The 25342-nt window shown below is 38.3% G+C and overlaps 1 protein-coding gene across 8 annotated transcripts in view; it reads left to right on the top strand.

Annotated features, from left to right (window-relative positions):
* The window catches only part of FRRS1 (ferric chelate reductase 1), a 99197-nt gene that overhangs the window by 1324 nt on the left and 72531 nt on the right, over positions 1–25342 (top strand). For 3 of the 8 annotated variants that reach the window (XR_012674513.1, XM_075156374.1, XM_075156369.1), the window contains exons 1-13: positions 8848–9287; positions 10091–10250; positions 16818–17013; positions 17245–17381; positions 18606–18700; positions 19354–19504; positions 20311–20490; positions 21384–21479; positions 22023–22170; positions 22714–22830; positions 23627–23742; positions 24029–24115; positions 25093–25190. Coding sequence is in view for 7 of the 8 variants with exons in the window: in XM_075156374.1 (XP_075012475.1) it covers positions 10200–10250; positions 16818–17013; positions 17245–17381; positions 18606–18700; positions 19354–19504; positions 20311–20490; positions 21384–21479; positions 22023–22170; positions 22714–22830; positions 23627–23742; positions 24029–24115; positions 25093–25190 (1472 nt within the window). In the remaining variant the exon portion in view is untranslated. Of the gene's footprint in view, positions 1–8817; positions 9288–10090; positions 10251–11643; positions 11668–16817; positions 17014–17244; positions 17382–18605; positions 18701–19353; positions 19505–20310; positions 20491–21383; positions 21480–22022; positions 22171–22713; positions 22831–23626; positions 23743–24028; positions 24116–25092; positions 25191–25342 lie in introns of those variants that run through there. The other 5 variants (XM_075156367.1, XM_075156368.1, XM_075156371.1 and 2 more) reach the window with 5 other exon arrangements.

Raw genomic sequence — 25342 nt, 5'->3', positions numbered from 1 at the left:
AGTGAGACTCATTCAGATATGATTCAAACGTGATACTTCCAATCTGGATTATTTTACATGGATATTTTCTGGGGGCCCAGCAGGATTCTTCTGTCTTCCTTGTCTTTCCTAGCTCCCTTATTCCTTACTCAGCTTGCTGGCCTGAGTCCTCTGTATAGGACAGACTTGCACCTAGCAGAAGCCTGGCTCTCCTGGTATGCTGGCTGTTTTCTCTGAACTGGATGTGTCCTAGTAAAGAAGATACAACATAGGAATGGGAAATACAAGAAGCTCCAACAGGTATGGGAGTTGTAGGAACAAACCCACAGACATGTCATTGAAAGATATCTGGACCATCTCTTTGCTATGGTTCTCAGCAGGCTTCAGTATCCTGAAGTGACTTTGCAGTCAGTCTGCCACAGCTTTGCACAAGTGCCTTTTCCTCCAGGCTTGCTATTGTCCTGTCATGTACTGCAAACGGGGCGGGATTTACAAATTTCATGAGCTGCTTGCACAGTGAACAGTTCTAAGAGAGGGAGAGCAAATAATGCCCATGTAGCCAAGTCCTTTGCATAAATAGTTACCCTAAAGTGCATGCTGAATACCTTGTGAAAAGCAAGAAAACCCCAAAAGGGTATTACTGAAAGCAATTTCACCACTGCTACTAAGTTTTGAAATGTGGCTTTTTTGTTTTCCCCACTTAATATGGAAACTCACCCTACCTAGTTACTAAGTTTGCACTGCCACATCTCCACTATACTATGCGTATAAACAGGTTTTGAAATGTATCGAAGTTTATGAAAAAGGATTTTTAAGTTTCTCAAGACAAATCATTAGGAGACTGAACTAGCATGCAGCCTCCTGATTCCAAATCCTGAAGCAGTTATTTTGACCAACATTTGTGAGTGTACCTAAAACAGATGTCAACAGTCTAAATGAAGGACTTGAGCCACAGCAAAAAAGTTCCCTAAATACTATTAAATCACTTAATAATTAGAACAGTATCATTTCATTTACCTTCAATTCAATATGAAAAAGCTGACTATTATAAAGATACTGAATGAATATAGCAGGTCCCTTGATGAAGTTTAATCAGGAAAGCAGAGCAGACTGCTCTAATCCTTTCTCCATCAACATCACCTCTTATGGTGGCACATCCCTTACAGACTTTGGGCCTATGTTAATTTAGCAGACGTAAATTGAGCAGGCTTTCTGTGTATGGGAACCACACCAGCAAAAACCATCAATGCACAAGTGCCACCATTTAGCATTGCAGATATTGTATAGGACATAGCCAACAGCAATCACGCATGGCATTTGCTACACTGGCATCTAAATGGTGCATTTCACAGCGCCTTTCTATCTTCAGTTTGCAGTTTCTCAGTGTGTGATATTATATACCACAGCAGGAAAAGATCAATAGTTGCTTCAAAATAAGAGTGGACACCATATCAAGGTCTTAGCAGGAAATAATTTTCCAGCTTTTTCAAATATATTAATACCAGAATTCTTCAGTCCTTTTTACATATGCCTTCCTAGTACTCCCTCCCGTCCTACCTTCTGTTTTGCAACACAGTATTACAGAACATTTATCCTAGCAGTGGCCTCAATATACTTCGGGGAGCCAGTTCACTAGGTGTCAGATCATACTCACGTCATATTGCTTATGCCTATTTTAAAGGTTAACACTGTAAAGTGTAGGAACTTAGAGTACTTACACGACAGTACTCTTTTTTTAAATAACAGAACAATAGCTCCCAATAACAACAGTAAAAGCCAACTAGCACAGAGAGAACTTAACTGAACTTCTAACTAAAATTAAAAGCAGATTCCTTTGGCCTGTATGTAGGAGATATGCGACTTCATAAATTTTAAAGTGATAGCACAGTTCTTCTCAATGCCACACACTCATGACCTGTAAATTCATGAATTAACACTGTGCTATTGTTCACACAATAGGAAGCTTCAGGGGTGTTGAATCTTCTGTGTAGCTTCTGTCTTCTAATGGGGAGATCTCATCCAGAAATGCAAACCTGATTTTGAAAGAAAGCTCATTTTCTTTAAAACTCTCTGCAATTTGATTAGACTCTAGTCTAGAGTGTGAGTTAGATCTTTGCTATGCAGTGGCTGAAAACAAGTTCTTAGTCACATTATGTGCTCGGCAGGAATTTACATATGGCCTTGGACATTAGAATCTAGTATTGAGAGAAAATATTGGTCAGAACATTGAAGTAATCACCTGTAGCCTATTTTTTAAAAATCCTTTCTAAATAGCTAAACAGATTGCAATAGCCTGATAGGCAGGGAATAAATAGTAGGCTGGAATAAAAATGTCTATATAAGTAAGAAATCAAGTGAGATGGAGAGGCTAGGACACTAGCCTATGCAGTTTGTTCTTACTGAACATGTAAATACCCTTTGTTCTAGTTACGTGGCAGTGTTGGTTTGACCTTTCAAAGATGAACCTGGTGTCATCATGAATTTTTGGATTGCAGAAACATTTTTGGTTTGTTTTAATCCCAGCTTGGCCATTCTTTTACTGTGTGGCCTCATACAATCAATGCGCTCTGCTTTAATTTCTGTATAAAGTTAGACTGCTATTAATTTTTAATAGAAAATTGTAAAATTCAATGCATTTATCTTTGAAGAGGTCCAAATAAAATTTTATTATAGTTAAATGTAGCTTTTCACATAATTGTTTAAGTTACATTTGACTGTGCTTTAGCTAACAGCATCACATTAATTTGATATTAATAATCTTCTGCAAATGTGGTGACTCGGCAAACAAAATTTTAAACTAACTGTCTGAATGGTATTCTTGTACCATTTAACTTAGTTAAGTGTAAAATAAATCCACATGTACTGATGCAATTCTTGTTTTACAAAGACAACATATTACACCAGTTTGCTGAATCACTACCAGCACTTTTATCTTCCTGTAAATTGTCCCATTTAACACTAGTGACATATGCCGAGATTTAAGACTTCAGAGTATCTATTCCTAAAGGAACTGTAGTAATGTTTTATTAAGCAGATCTACCCTTTCAGTTTTGTATTTCCTCCTCAAAAATAAATATTTAAAGAGTGTCTCTTGCACACTCCATTTTCTTTATGATGCTCCTTTCTACTGTATCAAATTATAGTGAGAATACCATGAATATTTTCCTGGTCCATGAAAACGAGTCTTGTCTAGACAGCTCTTTAAGCTCAAATGGTAAAGAATTGATTGGACTTGGGTCTGTTGTATAAAATTGGCATCTGATTTTTAAGCAAAGAAATAACTACATACTAGCCCCACATAACCTGAGGTTATCTGAAAGCTAATACTGAGGTCCGTAGGCCTGCTTTGTAATCTTTCAGCGCAGACAGAATTCAAGCCATAGTAATTTATACAGTCTACCACACTGTGATACGTTGCAGAAGGAGAATATTTCACCAAATGTATGACTACAGCAAGCATTTGTTTTAAAAGATAATTTTCATCTCTTCCTCATTTTCATGCCTTGGAACAAATTCCTGATTTCTCATTGCCAAATCACTTTCAGTCCCAGGCCTCTTTTCAACCAGTTTTTGCATTCTACCACAAAGTTAAACATGAGCAGGAAGAGCAGGGAAGATGATGCAAGAGTGGTTTGCACTAGAATGCTACAAAGCTAAAATTCAGACTGACAAATCTTCTTTTGCTATATAGCAATCAGTACACCTAATTCAACATTCATAGTTGAAGCATCACCAAATGCTGCTACTAGAAATTCAAAGTCCTTACTTAATGTTTGTCTTATTGATATCATCAGATCTTTTGGTTAGCCATGAACTTGAGCTTAGGATTGCTGATCAGAAGTAACTTGCCCATAACTGGGCAGTGGCTCCTATGTGAACTCACAGGAGCTAGGAAGTACTGCTGTATGTTGGGGCAAACTGCTGCTGCTGCCGCCGCCACCTAGCTTTTTAGAGTATCTTACCTCTGCGCAAACCACTGGCTCTCCATTGCAGTTGGATTCTTGCTGGTGGAGGAATCACTGTCTCATACAGTAGTGCACTATTGATATTTTGCCTCCAAGTATGTCACTGACATATTTGTTGGGTCACTGCATGTGCTGTGCAGCAGGTTCCACCAAAGTTTGGAACTTCCTTGGAGGTACCGGCTTGCACAGAGACTGTGTACTAACCTGGCTCTGCGGGAGGCAGCTTTTCGTAGCATATCTGGACTGGGTCACTTTACACCTGGCTTGATATTCCCCTGTGCTCATCAAGCGAGGATTGCTGCTTATAGGAGTTGAAAGCTGGTATGAAACAATCTTCTCTTTCTTATTCTTCTCACAACTCTTTTATGATGGATATGCCTTTTACCAGCTCTGTCTGACCAGTTTATTAGCTTTTGAAAGTCTCTGCAAGCATTTAGGTGAGACTTGCTAAAGTAAGAGCTAAAATGCCTGCAAGCATTCCTACCAAGCATACTCAAACATCACCATGTGGTTCCCCCACAGGGCTACTGGGCATGTACTAACTAGCATGTTGCTACAACTAACAGCGTTGCCCATCATGCATCATCCCTACAGAACGACTGCTTGTGCTTGAACTCAGAGCAACCACAAAACCCACAGACATACCACCTCTGAACAAAGAATGCATTTATAAGCCATGAAGGAGACAAATTGAGAGCTGCTGAGAAAAAGGTGAAAAGCTGGAAATGGGTTGTCTGTGAAAGGATCTCTGAGATGAGAGGAAAAAGAATGGGAAAATTAGTTCCTAGGCTGAGTGAAAGGAAAGAGGGAAAAAGCTGTGGGGCAGAGGTGGAATTGAGATTGGCTGGCAAAGAAACTGATCAATGTGTGGAAGAGCGTTTTGCTAGATTTCAATTAATCTTGTAGTTTCACATTACAAATTGTGTAATCTGGTCTAAAGTGCCTTAAACTGAAGCACTTGCAGGTCAATGCTTTTGCCAGCAAGCTCTTTGCTCCCCATGAAATGGAATAATAGGATCTCATTGCATCTCGCTGATATAATAAAATTAATAATTTTAAAAAGCACCACTGAAATGGTGAAAAATATAGAAAACTCAATAAAGTTAATAATTCAGTACTTTTATCAGATAAAACTTCAATAGTGTGCATCAGATAAAGCGATGGCCTCACATCCTTTGAAGTGGGTAAAGTGATTTTACTGGAGTCCTTTATCCACTGATTTAATTGTGCTGTGCACTGAATGAAGTGGAGACTCTTTCAGAAAAGTGGCAGGTTGTCATTGTTTCATAGTACTTACACAGACCTGGCTCAAATCGATATCAGGGAACTTAATTCTTTCGCTTCAGATAAGCAATGAAGTATTTTTTTCAAAAAATTCTCGTTAAGTCAAAGTTGATGCACATTTTGGTAGAAGGCTATTGTGCGCGTACTTCAGCTGTTGATGTGTCAGAATAGAGATACAAAAAGAAAGTGGTTTTCTGTGTAGTTAAGAGTGGAAAACCTTATTTTACTTAGTGGCTAATGCCACCAGGTGGCTAGTTAGTGAAATTGACTGAAAGCCATAAAATGCATTTTTCTTTTACCTCTAGATAAACAAGTACGTTTCCAAGTGTGAATTTTTATGTATGGCATAAAAAAATTAAAAAATAGTGAAAGTAGAAAGGGCTGATTAGTAGAGAGGAATAAAGACCAAAGAGAAGCATACATAAAAAGAATATTTCTGGAGGTCAGTGGAATACATTTATCTAGTTTGTAGGTTAACAGTAAGTCAGTTGGTAAAACAGATAAGTATGAAACAGTGCCAAAGCTCAAGGGAAAAAAATTAATTAACTATGGAGAAAAGTATGTCATCCTACATTGTGACTTTTATCATAATTTATTTCCTTTTAGATGTTTAGTATTGTTTCAATGACTCAACATTCCCCTCTCTTTGGGAAAAAAAGCATATGCAAATTGCTTTGCTATCTAAGATAATATTATTGCTATTATTTCCCTAAGACATATTTAGCTAAGACAATAACGCTGAAAAGCTTGAAAAATGCTGAAGTCTGGTCTTGTAAGTGTAGGATACACAAGAGAGAGATGAATAAATATAGGTGTCAGGACTGTTATCTTCATAGGAAGACCAGTCTCCTGCATGTATTCGGCCAAATCTAAATGCACTTTTTCAAACACATGTCAATATATCAAAATAGAAAACAGTAGTAACAAAAACTTCTTAGATCCAAGTTATACATCATCAAAACAATCTGATAGGGATGCAGCCTTTTTGCACATCACTTGATTTGAACTCAAGGGACGTTTTACCGTGATAATCTTGCCAGTAACACAGAGAAACCATTTGCCTAGTGCACAGATATATGAAACTTGAGCAAGGGTTGACTGTATAAAATATCACAGTTTTGCTGTATAGTTAGCTTAATACCTAAGAGGAAAACTGATTACAAGGAACCACACAATAACACAGGTTCTCTTCAGACCTAGCTTCAATGGCTTATTGTTTTCCATATTACTTTGGGCTTAAAAAATAGCATAGCTATCAGTATATGCCTTGGACTGCACAATATTTAATTTCCAAAATTATATATATTTTACTTAATTGTTTCCTTAAGTGTAATTCCCCTTTATATATTCAGCATGGAGTCTCCTTTATGAAATTACTGTTGCTTTCAAAATTACAAGCTTTCACTTACTTCCTTGAAGTCCTGTAACAAACTATGCAAAAAAAGTCATCAGCTTCTTTTCATGTTAGATGATGTTCATTTGCCACTTGACATCGTCATCCTCTGACGTAGTTCAATAGTAGATGACACGACTTTATCTCCTTCAGGCTTGCAGTAAGATTAAAAACCAAGCCCCAGCCTTCCATGTCTAACTGATCATTTGGTTAAGCTAGAAACTTCTGCTTTGCAGTAAACACAGAATTGTTATGAACACACTAACAGAACTATAATTGCAGTACATTTTACAAAGAAGATGCATCTGCAGGCTTTTTCTATTTTTATAGTTCATATATCCTAATGCATTTTATTTCCTTGATACAACTTGGATATTGACACTTAACAAATTAGCATGCAGTACTCTTTCATAGAAATATTTTCATTAAGGCTGTAGAACTGTTGATTATTATTTTTTTTTTAAGGAGAGTATGTTTGAAAAGAGTCCTCCCAGACAGATTGCTGATTGCCTATGCAGAAGGAGTATGGGTACTTGTACTCAGTAGTTAGAGAGTAATTGTTTTTTCCTGGTTCTTTTGTTTTTTTCCTGGTTTTCTTGCTTTATAGCTCTTTGGCAATAGCTAACACCTTCTGAAATAAAAGAAGCTATAAAATGCAAAGCAAAACAGTATTCCCTCCCTTAGCCACTTTACCTTTCACAGATACATGAATTTATTTTCTTAAACTCTGATTACCTGAGTTTCCAACAGGATTGTAGCTTGCATTTTCATCCTTGCTTGTGGGTCTTAATGAGGAAATTACTTCCATATATTCTTGTATTTATAACAATGTTTCAGAAGTATAGACCCCATTCTGTCAATGGGCCAAGACCCTAAAATAAGATCTTAAAAAATATTTGGATGTTAATTCCTACTACAATCTGTGTAAATTATGAACCTAAATATTGTCAAGAATATTGGTCACTGTGATCACCAGAGTTTTCATACCATAAATGTATTTATGTTAGTATTTGTCATACTAATAACATACCTGCAAGGAAGGCTGTTTTTAAATAAGCATAAATTAATTAGAAATACACAAGCACTTAATACAGCATGTATGTACTTGGGCTTACAATTCTATCAAACTCTTTCATATTTTGGGGGACTTTATGAATGGCTGTTGGAAACGGAATGTTTTTTTTCCCCAGCTAGGGGGAAATACCCGTATTTAATTTTAAGCTATTGATTATGCTCTCAGTTGCTGTACACTTAGTGAGATCTCAGCTTCCCAGTGACTTCCATGAGCAAGATAATACAAGTGTAAGTCAAAGCATTTGTCTGATTAGGCAAAGTAGTTTGTTACTGTTTTTCACATTAAATATATTGTATAATATGCTATTGCAGAGTACCTCTAAGGTTAATGCTGCTTTTATAGAAACTGAGAAAACAGTAGAACACTAATAGAGCATTTGCAAGTCTGCTATATTTCAGTAGATAGCACTTTTTAAGAAAATATGACTAAACTAACAGCAGTGAGATCACTAGAACTCAGACTACTAATAAGCACCTGAATTACCAGAGCAACAACAGTCAAGGTGTTTTGTTAACGCAAACACAGTATCTCTATTCTGTGGGAGGGCAAAATTCCCATTGGATTTTTATTAAATAATTGTGGTTTTGCACTACTTTGATTTGTGAGCAATTGAGGACTTGGAATAAGACAAACAGAACTCTGAGAAGCCTGTGTAAGTAACTGCAGTTTCTGCCAGCAAAACCCCAGTTACAGCCAGAACTTATTTGCTTTCTTGATAAGAAAAACCTGATTTTGCAAGCCTATATACGTGAATATCTTTAGGCATACGAATAGCACCGCAAATGAGCTATGCAAGCTTTTACAAGGACAATCTCTCAGTAAAACCCACGGGGCAAGACTCTAGTTGCAAACCCAGGACGTTCACCAACACCTCCAACGTTTGGACACTGGAAAGAAATTACGTGCCCTTAACACATTTCACAGGACCTCAGTTCTGCTGAGGACTCACACTGGGCAGCGACTTCCGCGAGGACACGGAGCGCTTCTAACGTCCTGTTTCGTGTCTCCCCGGGCGCACCCGCGGGCAAGGCAGGGCGGCCCGCCACCGGCAGCGGGCGAGCCCCGCTCTCAGGAGCGGTCTCTTGCCGCTGGCTCCGCTCGCCGCCTTGCCCCGCCCTTCTCCTGCGCCTCCTCAGCCGCCGCCCGGCGGGAGACGGTGTCGGGGCCGTCCCCTGCAGCCAGAGAAGCGACCAGTGCCGCGGAGAGCGGCTCGAGCGGAGAAAGAGGGCGGGCCGGCCGGCCCGCCTGCCCGCCGCTTATCCCGCTGCCCTTTTCTGCGGGAGCGGTGTCGCGGAGGAGAGAAGAGCGTGGGTGCCTGGAGTGAGGGCGGTGCGCGGTGGCGGGGCTGTTTAAGAGAAGCTGCTGTAGCTCCGGAGTGCTTTGGTTAAACTGACGCTAGTGAGTGCTCAAAGTTTAGATACTGTAGGCTTTTTGAAAACTATATATGCTTAATAGAATATCTACAGCAGCTATGAAGCAAATTAAAATCTGGTGAAGCTTTTAAAGCGTCTTGTGGCTGCTGCCTTTTGTGCAACCATTTCTGAATTGCTTTATAGAAAACTCTGAAGCCTGCTTGCCTTAATGAGTAAAGGTAAGCTATGGCTTATTTTATCTGGAAGCCACACCAACCATGTTCCTCTTGCATCTTGTTTGCTTCTTAATTTCATATGAATATTATTTTCTTATTTTGTTTCTTCATTAATGTGCATAGGAGATGACTGTTATGGTGACTCTTGCAGTAAATGTGCTGATCCTGTAGTTGGATTTGTGTGTTGGGGTAATGAACTGTGTCATTTTTAGGTTAGCCTGCAACTTTGGGTTCTTCATATAGATAAAAGTTTGCAAAGTTGGGGCCTTAAAGTTTATAGGCAGAGCAGCTGCCCAACAGGAAGTTAAATAATCAAAGTAAACAACCGAACAGGGCAAAATCCTTGCCTCCTGTTCTTTCTTGGTGGGATATATGGAAAAAAAACAAACTTACCGTATTCCTTTTAAGATTGCTTATCCCTCTTCTAAAAGAAAGTGTCTCTTTGATAGGGAGTAAATGCGTAACAAGCTTTAAAATCATGCTGCAAATTTGTACCGACTTGTGCTTTGAGGAAGAAGGTATCAAAAGTTGTGGTTGGTTTGGTGGTGTTTTTTTTCTCCCTTACCTGTACCAGAAGATAATTAAAATAATTACTTAATACGATATTCTCTGAGGTCTGTGGAAGTACATGTCTAACAAACCAAAGGAAGCTGCAGGGTCAGTGCTTCATTACAACTTCACGCATTTCAGCTGAAGTGTAGGGTCTTACGGGCTTAGTTTGGGAAGCAGTATAAAATGTGTGCCTGAAGTAAAGAACGCTCTTATAAATGTTTCCTTTTTTGTGTGTGTACTGTTTCTTCTTTCAGACAAGCTTCCTCTGATCCTGGGTATGATAAAGGTTAATACTGTTAGATGCAAGATAAATAGAAGAGGTTACAATGTAATATAAATCGTCTTACTATAAGTAGAAAGCTAATGGCAATTTTACTCAGACTTGGTCACTGCAATAGAAGGACTGGCTGTAAGGTAAGTATCTACAATTAAACTGTTTATAAAAATTCATTTGGAAACACACAAGCCTTGAATTCTCTTTGAATGTTTCCTGACTAGAAAGACCAAGAGTCTGAGGTGTGTATGTTTTGCCATCTTGTGGGCATGGGGGGTGGGTGTGGGTGTTTGTATTTTAAAAGTAATGAGTTACTGTGAATGTGAACACTACTTGTTTTCTGCCCTCGCTCAATCCAGCTATTGTGATATGACCACATTTAAATGAGCAGGAGAAGTTAACCCAAGCTCTTTTTCTGAACTCAGAGGAAAGGTGACTGTTGGACAGCAAGGCTGTCTGCTTTTGCTTTGTAAGAGTATATTTCTAAAGTATATTTGTGGCACAAAAACCTTCTGTTAATACAGCTTATTCTCCTTTAGATGGGTTTTTCCTTTTCTGCTTGCCCTCTTGTCTGATGGTGCTCAGGAGAAACGTTCTGGCTATGATAGTTTTTGTACCTTTGAATTGGCAATATGTTTGCCTTGCCCCTCCTCTCATCTCCTCTTCCTGTCTGAAACTAGCTTTAGATTTTGTACTCTGCAGCTAGTGAAGCTCTGTTAAACAGCTGAAAGAAGATAATTTCTGTGAAGAGATCCTGAGTTTGTGTGTGAACATTGTGCTCTTGAGGAATTAGGCTACCAGGGCTTTCTTAGCTGTTGATACCTGCAGGGACTGTAGGAGTTTTTTCAACACAGGAGGGAGTAACTTACTGCTCTGTTTATCCAAATCCAATTACTGTAAGATCGTGAGATGTAATGAGGAGAATAAATTCCCATGTATACTAAATATCATGAAAAAATTCCCAGTACATTTTGGTATGGTTGGTTCAGGCTTTTAAAGATTCTGCTCCTAAAATTATAGCACTCTTTTTTTCACCCACCCCCCCCACCATTTTTTATGCTTTCCTTCTCCCTCCTTAGAAGGAGAAGGAGATGACTCCTGAATGAATGGGATGATAAATTCTAGATGTTTGGACAAGTGTAGTAGTTTTGCATTGAAACTTTACACAAGCTGGTAGCTATTATTATGAGCAAACCTGTATTTCTCTTTGTAATCTGCCTTGCCAGGCAGAATCTCTTGAGGTTAAGCCACAGATAATTACTTTGGCCTTTAACCATTAATATTTGAATTATCACAGAGGTGTTCTTGTCTTGTCATGGTACATCATAAGTATGAAGAATGCTAGCTACTTCATTTCCATTCATAATAACTGAAACAGTTGTTTCTAGTTTGCTTTTTCAGGAATATCTGTTGTAGGTTCTCAGTGAGCTTTTTTGGCTGCCTCTTATTTAAGATAATTGTTCTGCATCCCACTACTGTTGGAATAACTGGGCACGCATGTTGTACCTTTGGGACCCCTGTTCTGATTTTTGTATATGACTTTCCTCCAAATTTCTGGTGGGTTGTATGCAATGTAAGTTCCCAAAACAGGGAGCTCTAACAAAAAGCTCTATTTCTGTCTTGAGTTCTGACCAGCAAACATATAAAATAACTTGATAGTATGGCTCAAGAAATGCGTGACTGAAACTTCAGATAACTTTAGAAGTCAGCTGTTAGTATTGAGTAATCTCTGTATGAAACTGAATTTTGTTGTAATAAAGTTCCATATGAAATAAATATTAATTGACATCCAGATTACTCAGCTTCCTTGGAAAAGCTTAGCTTCTCTCTAAAGCATTTTGCCCAAGTTAGGCAGGGGTGATGAGAAGATGACTGTCACTCTGTATTTTTTGGCTTTGTATTAATTAGAGGGCTGTATTATAAATGGCTTCAAGTACACAATTGTCTCCCTCCCTCTCTGTCCCAAGAGAGAAATGATATTTGAAACACCATTAGAATTACAGGTAATGATGAAGTTTCTTTGAACAAACTTGTTTTGCAGCTTTCTTTCCTGACGGGGGGTGTGAGTTATGTATTATACTGAAGATTTAAGTAGGGAGTGCGAGGGAGGGAGTAACAAATTTGTAGTCATGCTTCAAACTAATGAGTATTGAATATTTTTTCCATTCTAAATAAAGGTATGAAACATAATTGAGTAACTGTCTTATACTGTAATGGTGTGGTATGTGCTAGTATCTTTATCTGTAGAGAAAGGACTCCTGGATCTTATGTTGTCTTTGGTTGTATATAACATATTGGAAAGTCTGTGTATAGTACTAGACTAAGTAAAATCAACAATCAATGCTATGTGATTGTGTTCTGACTATGGAGTTCATATGCTCTGTAGCACATCCTTGTACCCCTGACTGGGGCATTTACTGATGCATGCTACCACATGGTGTGCAGCTGGCATGCAGGCAAGATAGAGGAAAGAGATTATATGTACTCTCAGGTGGTTGGTTAACACAAGCATTTCAGTGTAATGCATTTATCTTGGAAAACAAGTCACTGGATGGTGCAGAAATCCTTAAACTCCCTGTTGTTCTTCCAGGCTTTTCAAACGATAGTATGTTAACAAAAGCACCGGAGAATTGCTGGTTGAACAATGCTGCAGGAATTAGCTTTTATATTTTTTAACACCATTATGCTTCATCCTGAAGTCAATTATTCCTATTCCTCTTTAGTACAGGGAACTTGACTGTCTGCTAATTCGTAGGTTGTCTCCAATGAGTTGTTGTATTTCAAAGGGTTATAAATAAGCCACTATGACCAAAGCTTCTTAATACAACTTGCAAGCAAAATCTGTCAAGAAGGACAAATCTACAATTTATAATAAGTTATGGTGGAAACTGAGAGTATTTTCAAATTCTATAGGTAATAGCAGGCTGTTCCACAGCTTACACACGTCAGGACTTGAGTTAACATAGATTCTCATTTTGAATCTAGCTTTAGTGGCAATACTTGGTGATTTAAGGTTTTGACATGGTTTGTTATGCTGTTCTTATCTAGAAAAGACGATCTTGCAGAGATCTGCTGATTCATCTTTATTAGAATGCAAATTAACTGTGTTTTTTTTAATTCAGCCATGTTTCTGGGAGGAGTAGAATAGAGTAACAGTTCTGTAACGTGATAGCTTTGATCAGTCTCTCAGTTCCTTCTTGATACAGGTGGAGAACTGTTTTTATTTTTACTTTATTCTTTAAAAGACATTTATTCTTTTGTGGTGAGGTTAAGCACCATTCACATATCACACTTCTGCTTTCCTGAACCTAATCTCTCTGTAACAAATAATTTCTATGCCATTAATCCTACCGCCTTTTGTTTGGGGTTGTACTTATGTATGTAGTTGTGAGATTTAGTTGTCTTCCTCTGTTTTTCCTGCAAAGGGGAATATCAGAAAAAAGTCGCATATTCTACAGTTTATTGTATGTTCCCTTACTGCAAACCTTGATTCCTTTACCTTTGTGTGTTATTAGTTAAAATTTTAAAGCTAGTTACTGCTTTAATTCTAAATAACTGTTTTGCATTACATATGACATGCTAAATATCTAAAAATGCAGTCATTCCTGACAACATCACTTGGAGGGAAATAACTCTATCATGGCTGTAGAACTCTAATCAGAGAAAAGAGGAAACCATGTAATCTTACAGAAGAAAAGGTGACTCTTCTACATAGGAGTGACTTGTTGCTTGCCAGTGGCTGACTCTGGGTTTTTTTGTTTAGCAAAACAGATGATCTATTGTGCAAATACTTAGCTGAGGATGGTTATAATTGCTTATCGATCTTCAACCTGAGTATAAAGATACTTTTTCTTGTCCTTTCTCAGAATTGCTTAATCCTGATTCATTAGTTTAATTAGGTATCTTTCTTAGGTGTTTTTTTAATATTGTTCATTTTTGAACTACTAACGATATGTGCTCAGCTTTCCAGACTAACTCACTTTTTCCTTCTCTTGGCCAGACTGTCATATTCACGAGGGCATGACATACTGTTTCGTGCTCGTGTAACAGGTACTTTTTTAGAGCTAAAGGAGATGTCTTAACGTGCTTATATGAAGAAGTTCTGGGCATCTCTTGGATTTCCCCTCTTCCTTCCGTATATTCAGATTTTGTGTCCTTGTCTTTCTTGCTCGTTATGATTGGTATGAGGCTTGTTTTGGACAGGTCTTGGCTGAAGGCCCAAGGGTGTGTGTGCATGTTGCAAAAGGGGGTGGGGAGGCACAGTGAGATCCTAGCTGAATTAGGGGCAGCAGATGAGTGATTGTAAACTCCTATTTATGGCTGTTCCAAACTACAATTTTAGATTTGAAGTTCTACTGTGTTATAAAAAGGATTTTACTATGGTATTTGAGTTAAAGCCCAGAGTTCTTTAATCTGAAATTAAGGAATAATTTCTTAAAGCTTGACTTCTCTAGAATGTTGACCTATTGTACTATTTTGTCTACAATGACACTTTAGGAGATATTTTCCTAAAAATACAAAATGAATCTTTAACCACAGAATGATTGATGTTACGAGAGTGCTTCCCATCTTCCCTCTGCCTCTTTTACTGTGTAAGTGGAGAACATAGAGTGCCACAAGGTATTTCCAGATTAAAGGAGGAAAGGGACTTCTCAAGGCAACTGAATAAGTGTTGTTTGAGGAAGGTTAATTTTAATATGGAAATTACTATTCTTTATAGGATCTAACCCTCATCATTGAACGTGCATAGAGAAGATTGCTCTTCTACAGTTAACCCTGTTTAAAAAAGAAACAATGTTTTAAAAAATTACTCTTCAGTACAATACTTCCTTCAGATTCTGGCCTTTTTCATTCTTTTAATCTCTGCTTCTTCCTCTTTCCCTTCTGCCAGCTTTTGAATCAGTTGAGTCTGCCAAAGAATATTTCTTGTTTCATTTTAAATCCCTACCACATCCTCTGCTACTTAAACTAGAATTCTAACCTACTCTTGTCTCTGCGGTATGCAGCCTTATCTCTTCTGGCAGCATCTTGTTTTGAAGATTTCACTGGTACGTATAAAAGCTGCTTTAATGCCACCATTGTACTGAACCTTAGTTTTTAGCTTCCTTAATTTATGAATAAAATCATGTTGATGTAGATTTCTGACAGTTTGGAGAAGTAATGGAACTAGAAGGAAAGGTTTACTTTAACTAGAAGTTAAAGATATTATCATAATGTTATCTTGAATATTTGAGAGGAGGAGTTGAGTGTTGTTTTTTCTTCTAGTTCCTGAAATGTAACTGTTCAGCCTCCTCTCCCCTCTGATTTTCTATTTACTGGTGTAAAGTTGCCAAGAAGGTCTTATATTGAAGTACAAATGTAGCATTGTCCTGGGTTTGTGGATTTTTAGCACTGATGTATGAGAATTTTCAAAAGTTGATGACTCTTAGAGAGTGTATAAGACTAATGACATGCTTTGTCTTCATTTGACTGCTTTTTAGGTATCAGTGTTTAGTCTGAAATGGCTCTGTGCCTTTCTTATCGTCATGTCCACGTGTGCTGTCAGGGAACTTCATAACCTGATACTTCTTATCACTTGGTGCAAAATGGGCATGGCTCTTCCAAAAGGCAGACCTACTTGCCTGGTTTATGTTCCACTAGACCTGATAACCCACTTCTTGTGCCTAAGGATTGAAAGGAAGTTTCTCTGTTGTCCTGGCCTTTTGCACATGCAAACGCTTTTTCTTGTTGGCTAAAGCGTTCTGTAAACAACAACACAACTGTAAACCCTGCATGCTGCTGTGTAACAAAACAATTACCACAGCTTTTTTGAAAACAGTATTGTGGCAGAGCAAGACATTATATGAGGAATGCTGGAATTAGAGGTTCATATAACTGTTTTAGGCTCTTCAGTCTTACTACCCTACATGTTTTTCATTTATACTGTTCCTTAACGAGAGTGTGACAAGCAATGATATTGTTTGACTAATTGTCTGGAATTGTCCAAAAGGAAGAGTTCAAAGGAAAAGTCTTGTGCTTGTCTGCAACAAACATACGTATTTCTTTGTCTAAATCTTTATACCAAATTCCCACTCTTTTGCCTGTATAAAATCTATTTCTGACATTTGGCAACTTTAATTTTCCTGCAGAAAGAAGAACTTGTTACCTGGGAATTATTTGTCATATGAGAAGCAATAGACACGAGTTGTGGAAACAAAAGGCAGTCTGTAATGATGCACAGTTTGGAGCTATGATTAATAAGAGTGGGCTTGATACTAGCTGTGTAGTTCCTCAGTACTGTGGACGTTTATACATCAATGAAACATGTTTTAAGATCCATCTGTCCTGTGCAGATGTTTAAGGGACTTGGAATTTTTTTTTTGAGAGAGAGAGAACAGGAGAGGCATAAGCAAACGAAATTTAAAAAGTGATGTCAAAATGCACTGAGAGAAATAGTTCACCCAGTGGATGGAGGGATCCATCTACTGTCTATACTCTTGATGGCCTGAAACATGATATCTGTGAACGTTCTTGCGAAGTCTGGCAGTTATCAGAAGCGCACATTACTTTTAGCTTCTGCAGCTGGGCAAATGGTGTCTTCTCATGCATGCTTTTGTTTTAAACATGTTTTTAAATTTCAGTATTCAACGGACTCTTCTAAAGATGAGTGGTGACCTGTAATGTAAATGTTTATTGTGTTTAACTGCCTGTAACTCTTACTTATATAGATGGAGCTGCCTGGCCTTGCTTTTGCTGTTTGGATGTTTATTTGCTTCTATGCATCTGTGGATGGCTATCCAAGTGGAAAAATAAGAGAAGCCTGTACTAGCATGATACCCTGTCATGGTAGCTCTCCACAACTGTCACCTGAGCACGCCATTACAGTGAATGGGACTGAATTTAAACCAGGGGACAACATAGAAGGTATTGTGACAGTTATAGCTGAAGAGTTTAATTTACTGTTTCTTTGTGTCGTAGCATGTCTTTAATGAGCTAGCTGCACTAGATCTATCTAAGCAATTGAATCTTGTTCAGGTGATCCATTTAGCAATCATTCAGTCCTTGTAAAATGAGCTTCTGGTGGTCATTGTTGAAATATTTCATTCTTCCTCCAGAGAATATTTCAACTTCCTTTTATTTTTCTTCTTGCTTCAGTTCATCTGTCTGGACCGGATTTTGAAGGATTTTTCATACAAGCCCGGGATGCAGAACATCTGGATAGCCCTGCAGTTGGTTCTTTCATGTTAGTTGACCGGAGACTTTCTCAGCTTCTGACATGTGGCCGTACCAAGGTATAGTCTAGTGTCTTAAAATGGGACATCAGGCACTGAGGTGTTTGTACTAGACCATGTCTGTAATAGGACAGAGCTAAGCTAATAGTAATCTTCTTTGAGCTCAGTATATCTCTCAGAAAATTGGTCTAATTTGCAGTATAGAGGCGTGTCTCACTGCAACTCTGTCAGACTATTCTTACAAGCCATTTAAACTATTCTGGTGGTAGAAGGCTATTGACTGCTGCAGGAAGATGCAGCATTAGTAACATAATTTTTACTTGTGCACAATGAATGTAGTGTATTCCTGGTTATTGTACTTAAAAAGAGGAGGGCATGCTCTATTTGCTTTGAAGAGGAGAGTTATTAATAATTTTCCATGCTTATTAAGGACAGAGAAAATGACTTACAGCAAGGAAAGTTTAGGTCAGTTACTGTGCTAAACAAACACTAGAACAGACTATTATCTTTAGTGTTGCTCTGTCAGTTACTGTTAATGGAGCCTTCTTAGTAACAGGTTAGATCACAATCTTCAATATCCATTTTAGATAAATTGATTCTGCCTCATGTGTAAGAGATATGAACTCTGACTAGTGTTTTAGCAACCCTCTTGAACTTCATGAACATGTAGAGTGTCATCTGAGCTGGTGTGGACAAAGTTCTCCATCTGCCTACATGTATTTTTTTTTTTCTCTCCACTTCCACCACCTGCCCCCCAGTGGCATCCAATTAATGTATTCATCAGTGCTGTAAAGCCATGGGGATGTCTGGGTTGTGCCCTCTGTGCTCTGAGGACTTAGTTCAGTGCTGTGTCTGATCTGTTTATCTTGTGCAAATAACTCTCTGACCCCAAGACTACTTTTGGTTTTTGTCCTTTGGAATAGTTCTGTCCTCTCTGTACAGTCATTGCACTGTCCCTTCATGCTCCTACTATCAAAAAATGGAGCGTTATCATACCACTTCTGCATAAACGCTGCAGGGATCTCTGTCTCATCGCTGGAGTCTTCTGGATTGAAAGACCTCTGGTTGTTCCTTTAGCCTTGAAGTTTGTTAGTATGTATAAGTTTCAGTAGTAGACTTCATCCGAGTTGATCATGACTGGGGAAAAGCCAGCTGGACTGGGTCTGTGCAGTATAACAGTGCGGTGTCTGTTTAGGATTTAGCTACAGCCTGTGATGACTGTATTAGCTGAAATCTCCTTAGTGCATATCCACCGTGTAACTCTTGATGTTTGTATGTTTTCAGAATTCAGCTGTCAGTCACACAAGTAAAGCAAAAAAGAAATACATAAAAGTTTATTGGATTGCTCCTGGAGATGCACCAAAACATGTACAGTTTCTGTAAGTAAATCTAGTGTTAGTTCTAGTTTATTAAAATGCAAATAAGGTAAACCTGTACCATTGTCTGTGTCAAATATTGGCCAGCAACTGAAAAGTATCCTTGGACTAATGGCCTGAAAATTTGACACCTCTTGCTGGCTGCAGAGTCTACATTAATGCAGACACTTGTTCTTTAGGGAAAGCTTGGAGATGATTCGTTTGATTTTTGCGGGGAGAGTAGAAGGGGATTCAGAGACAGGTTTCTTTAGTATTTCTGCTCGCTTCTCATGCTTGTAATATACAGTGTTAAGAATCTTTTTCTGCACTGCATACTAACAAAATGGTATGTATACCTTCCTGTTATACTGCTAACTTTTTGGGAACTAGTGGATAAAATCTATGCAACCCTTCTCTGAGCCTGTAATCCATGCCCCAGGCATGAATGTTTCTTATATCCAGTAGAGCATGCAGTAGTATGTTTTAAAATTATTTTTCCACTGAGATTTCAGATATTTTCCTACTTTAATCCCTAAAATGGTAGAGGTCTGCATAAAGATGGGGGTTTTACAAAGAAGTTGAACAAACTACAGAAGCTTTTCCTTTTTTTTTTGTTTTTGAAAGTAACAATCAGCTGTTGATGTATGTAACTCTTTGTGTATATTGTCTTTTTTAAGAGCCACAGTTGTGAAGAAATACAAGACTTTCTGGGTGAAGATTCCTGGTCCTATTGTTTCTCAGCCTAATGCACCATCCCCAACAACACCCTTGCATGCAACGTCAGAGGCTATATCAACTTCACACCCGGTTTCCTACTTATCAAAACCAGTAAGTAATTATAAACCTAAATAATGCTCTCTCTAATGCTTGTGATCAATGGAAATTAATGAAATCACATTGGTACAGCTTATTGACAGAAAGGGAAAGATGATGGATGAGTAACTTAGATATCAGAGACCAAGAAGATAGACAGCTACCTTTTTGTGTTAGTTGAGTTGCCTGAACTTGTGTGGGTTAAATGTTGTCACACCACACATGGGTCAAAAGGTTGATAAAACATTTGGAACTTAGTGGTTAGAAAATATTATGCATACCTGGGAAGAGAGACGGGAAGCTCTTGTCTTGACTAATGATTTCCTATTTAGTAACTGTAGGCTTAGAAACTTCTTTCTATGAGTTATTCTGTGTTACTGACTTCCATTACTGATTCTTGAACGGATTGAGCAAGCATCACTATTTGATCCATAATAAGTGTGACTTCTAATCCATGTATTTTCTTATTGTGTATCAGTGGAGTTGCTACTTTAAAAAGGAAACAAAAAGCTGGTCTTCCCTTCTTTTCTCCCTCTTCCTATCTCTCTGAAAATCAAACCAAAGGAAGTTTCTCCAAAGTTTTTACTTTCTTTTCAGATTTATTCTATTATAATGTCTTTAAAAGTACAGCTTGGAACTTGCCATCATTTTTCCTACTAGTCCTCTGGTAATTGTAGGGATGGGTTAAGAGATTGGTATGTAGACATAGATGGCATTTCTTTGCTGTTCCTTGTATGCTTGCTCCTAGAATGGGGTAGAAAGGGAGGAAAAAGAGGGAAACGCTTGTTGCTTATGACTTGTTTGTTTGCTTAATTGTCTAGTTTAATGCATCAGGTTGTGGAAGTATGAAGTTCTGCATTAGGAACCCTTCAAACTGTGATCCTGAAAGTGCTTCCTGTTTTTTTCTATCCTTCCAACAAGAGAAGAGTTCAGTATTTATTGAAATGAGCGGTCCAAGTGAAGGATATTTAGCATTTGCTTTGTCCCATGACCAGTGGATGGTGAGTGTCCTATTCTACTTCTTTAGCTGCTTTTGTGATCTTAGTAAAGTTTGAATGGTACACTAACAAAACATGCATATGGAAAACTGAAATGCTGCTAGATGTCACACAAAGTAACTTCTCTCCCATAGTGCTGAAGCACAGGTTGCCTTTTTTAGGTGGATATTCAGTTTTAGCTCAGGACTGACTATTTGCAGATATCTGTCTTATCCAACCTGTCTGATTGCACAGTAGCTGACTGGAATTCCTGGTTAGATCGATCTTTTTTTGTTACCTAGCCAAAAACCCTCACCTGTCAGAAGCTGAGTTGCTAAGCTTTCTGAAAACCCATTTGCATTTCATCATTGTTTGTACAGGAGTGACGCCATTCAATCTTAAAAAGTGTTGAGAGATCCTTTTTTCTATTTGGTGTTAAAGTGAAGGGGTGATGCTGTTGACAAATGCATAATCCATAAACTAACTGTTGCACAGAGGAGATGATGTTTATATTCATGTCCCTAGTGCAAGAACACTTGGTTCTTAACAATACTTTGTCTTTACAGCTATGAGGAAAACCAACTTTTAATTAAAGAGGGTTTTTAAATAACATCAACATCCATCTCTGTCTTGTCTGGTTCATTTAGTAAATTCTAAATAATTAAATAAACTTCTGGTAATATGGTTGTTACCCTGGGAGTGGGGGGAGTGTAAATCATAGACGACACATAGTAAGGCACAGTTTGACTTAATGTAGTTCTTCTGTAATATCAAAGTGTTTGAAAGCTGGGAAATACTTGACAGCTAGAGAAATCTGTCTCATGTCTTGTTGCGTATATTAAATCAAAGAGCTTTTGGAGACTGCCAGTAGTGGTTTTTATTGGTCTATAAATACCTTTCTCTTTTAAACTCTTCAGGGTGGTGATGATGCATATCTGTGCGTTAATGAGGACCACCACGTTCACGTAAGCACTGCCCATCTGAAGGGGCGAAATCCTGTTTTGGATTCAGAGGTACATTTGAAAACAACTAAGACATTTCCACAAATGTAGGTTTGAAGTAATGAATGGTATGCTGCTGCTTTGTGCTTTTATTTTTCACAGCAGCTGTAAATAGTAAGGTGGATTCATAATTGTTCAAGGTGAGATTGGTTGGGCTCTTACTTCCTGGTAAATGTTACCTTTGGAAGTCTAAATTTAATTTTTAAAAATAAGTCATGTGGTGGGAGCTTACTCTATTCAGGAACTTCGTGCCCGTTACGCTGTCCCTTTGCTAGGGCTGCAGTTGCAATCGATATATCTTGGGTTAAAGGTTGGAAGGGAAGGGGAGATTGCTACGAGCTGGAAAAATGGTGATAAGTCCAATCCTTGTGTTGCTGTGTTGACTTACTGACATACCTTCCAAGTCGGCATGCAAGAGATTTTTATACCCCGTTCTGGTCATTGCTGTTTGTTCTTTGTGCACCAGTGACACTCTTGTCTTTTGCAGGGTTACTGTTAAGCCAATTACTCTGCCAGTCTGAAAAGACTGGGTATTAAATGTCTCCTGTTTCACAGAATGCCCTTGAAGATGTGTCATGGAGGCTTGTGGACGGTGTTCTTCAATGCTCTTTCAGAAGGAGTATTCGTCTTCCTGCTTATAAATGGAGATTTAATCTGGATGGCAGTTACTACATCTTTCTAGCAGATGGGGAAGCTAATGAAGGTAAACTTGACTTGCAGATGGTTGCTTTTCGTTGAACAGCTCTAAATGATTTAGTAACCCTTATGCAAGATACGGCTTAGCTCAGAATTAATATCTGAACTAAGGTTTCCAAGTTTGAGGCGCTTAGTCTAGTCATCTTTACTGCCTTTCTCGATCATGGGTTTGCTTTTGGAAGTTACAGTAAACTCATTCATATATGTTGTTGTATGCCCACTTGATGCTAGCAACTGTTAGCTTCTTGAGAGCTGGCCACATCTTTTTGAAATGGAGACAAGCATCAAAGGGAATTATTCTTCATGACTTGTGTGTGTAGTGGAGAAAGCTATTTTCTGTGGAGGGGTGAGTTGGTTCTTGTACATTAAGTATGCAAGACAGCTTAGATGACATCTTAAGTTCTTACCATATTGTGTGTCAGAAATATAGTTTGTATGATTATGCTTAGTGGTTACAACAGGGCTTGCCTTCATAAATAAAGAGTGGGCACACTTACAAGTGCAGTGGCTTTCATCAGCCGTAAATAAACCACTTTATGTCACTGCTTAGGTGGACTAATATACAAACATCATCGTCAGCCTCTGATCACCAATGGAATATACAATGTCACAGGCCTTCCTCAGGATATTGGAGGTTCCCGGTCCCCACGACTTATGAAGGCTCATGGTAAGCTGCAACTTCTAGTTTTGTCTTCCAGTTCTAGACTTGCTGAAACTGGAGAGTTAAATTTTCCTCATTATTGCAGAGTATTTCCTCTTGTCTTTCTGGCACTAATGTTGTATATACTGTTGGCTAGCAAGATCTGAGACTGTGAAGACAGAATAAAGTTATTAATAATTTTTCATTTCAAGAACAGCGTTGTAACATTCTTTTTGCCCAGGAAAATGAACCTGCATTTGCCTTTTCTCTTAAATTTATAATTAGGACTTGCTTCTGTTTACCTCTTTCTGGTTTAATTTGTTCTAGTTTCATTAGGGGTTTAATTCTATTTGAAATGAGAAACCCCTCAACTGACGGTCCAGAGCCGTTGAAGTTAATGACAATTTTTTTCTCTCATGGTACTGGATTTTAAAGCAGGCCCATGAGAGAACTAGCACTCATTTTTTGTCAAAAAAATTGTAAGAAATTTCATCCTCTGACATCTAAGTTGGTGACAGAACAGCATCTCTCACCAGCATGTACTGACTGTATTGGCGCATATGAAATGTGCAGTAGCCAGAGCTGCTCTGTTGTGCTGTGTGGGCATAGTATGATTATCGTTTATACGGATGTTTCTGCCTTCTAGCAAGATAAATGCTGTAAAGTTGTAGTCTGAACCAGGTGATTAAAAACTTATCACTGGTATATTCTGACCACATGCATACAGACTAAACTATGACAGTGTCTTTGAAGCTGTATTCATATGCAGCTAAGTTACTCATGTTTACCTTGTTTGGTGGTTTTTTTTTTTTCCAATTTTCAGGAGCGCTAATGTTTGTTGCTTGGATTACCACAGTTAGTATTGGTGTTATTGTTGCACGATTCTTCAAACCTGTCTGGTCTCATTCATTCCTGTTTGGAAAGGAGATGTGGTTTCAGGTGGGCAAAATCTCCCCAAATCTCCAGCTGTATTTTCTAGCTTTATTGTAAGTAGAATTATAAACCTACTAGAGCCAAGAAATAGGAGATTTAACCTGGTGTGATTTTAATCTTTCTTTAATCTTATAAAATGGAACAATTACAAATCAGAAGTTCACCTACTTTACTAGTAAAAGCAAAGTTTAAAGAGGATGCTAAGAACATCTTTAACTGTAGATCTGATAAATATATTTTAATGGTGTATTAAGAAAACTGTGGTTTCTAAAAGCAAACTTAACTTTTCTAGGTGCATCGTATGCTTATGTTGACCACAGTCATGCTTACAAGCATTTCTTTTGTATTGCCTTTTATATACCGAGGAGGTTGGAGCCAAGTAAGTGTGTGCTTTTGTTTTGTTTGTTAACTCAAATGTAAAGGTTGGACCGAATGAATGAGAAGGAGGGCCACTGATGACTAACATGTTACAGCTACTGTCGAGGAAATTGCTGTGAAAGCTGTCCTTAAGTAGGCTGATTTCAAATCCTAGCAACACAGAAGAAGAATGTTGCCTCCTTTAACTACAATTGAAAAACTTCAGTACTTTCCTTCCTTCCTCTTTCTCCCAAATCAAGTCCTTGCCCACAGTTTCTTTATGTACTAAATCAGTCGTCTTCCCATTCCTTAAGAGAACTTGAAATTTTGAGGGGAGCAAGGATGGGATGGCTAACTTACTAATGTGGTAAACCTGCTGGGAATAAGTGTTGTTATGAACTTGGACTTGAGTAACTGTATCCAGTGATTAAACTTAATCTGTAACATTAGATAGTTAGAGATGGTATACCTGTTGCTGTCACCTGTATAATATTTGGTGCAAGGTGATATCAGAAATTGGAAGGTTTAGAGAGTATCTGAACTAAAGGTGGTAGAAGAAGTTGGTCGCAGGTATGAGCTAGGAAAATTGAATAAAACATTTTAGGGTTAAGATTAGAACAGATAGGGTGAGAGGGGAGACCTGGGAGGAGTTATGAAATAGGCCTCTCCTGAAGACACAGGATTGAGGATGAAGAGCTTGGAGCATAGCTTCTACAGTCATATTGCTCTCTGTTCTTCAGCTGGTAGAGTTTCTCAATACAGCAAAAAGGTGGGACAAACCCTGGGCAGATGTACTAGGGTCTCATGCTGCCAAGGAGAACCATCTCCATCCAGCTGCAGGGCAGCTTACTGTGTCCTGTCGCCTCTGTCAGTCTAAACACAGTGCTGCTCCACCATTGTAATTTACTAATACAAGCATAAATAAGATTATCAACTTTTTTGTATTTTTGCTATGTCTTTATATAGATATGATATTAAAGAAAAATGTCCTGTGTTTAGCAAGCAGGTTTTCATCCCTATCTCGGCTGTACTGTGATGGCTCTGACAATCTTTCAACCACTTATGGCAGGTTTCAGACCATCTCGTCATGCACCAAGGTACTTACAACTAACTCATTAAGTTACAGCCACAGGAATTAAATATACCTGTTTGTTTAAAAATTCTTTTTACATTGGAAAGATATCTTTAAAGTAGGTAACAATGTCCTTTGATTTCCCCCCCTCGCTCCCCCCCTCCCCCCCCCGAACTA

Source organism: Calonectris borealis, chromosome 8 (genome assembly GCF_964195595.1).
Source record: "Calonectris borealis chromosome 8, bCalBor7.hap1.2, whole genome shotgun sequence".
Lineage (NCBI taxonomy): Eukaryota > Metazoa > Chordata > Aves > Procellariiformes > Procellariidae > Calonectris > Calonectris borealis.
This window is presented reverse-complemented; position numbering and strand designations above follow the sequence as displayed.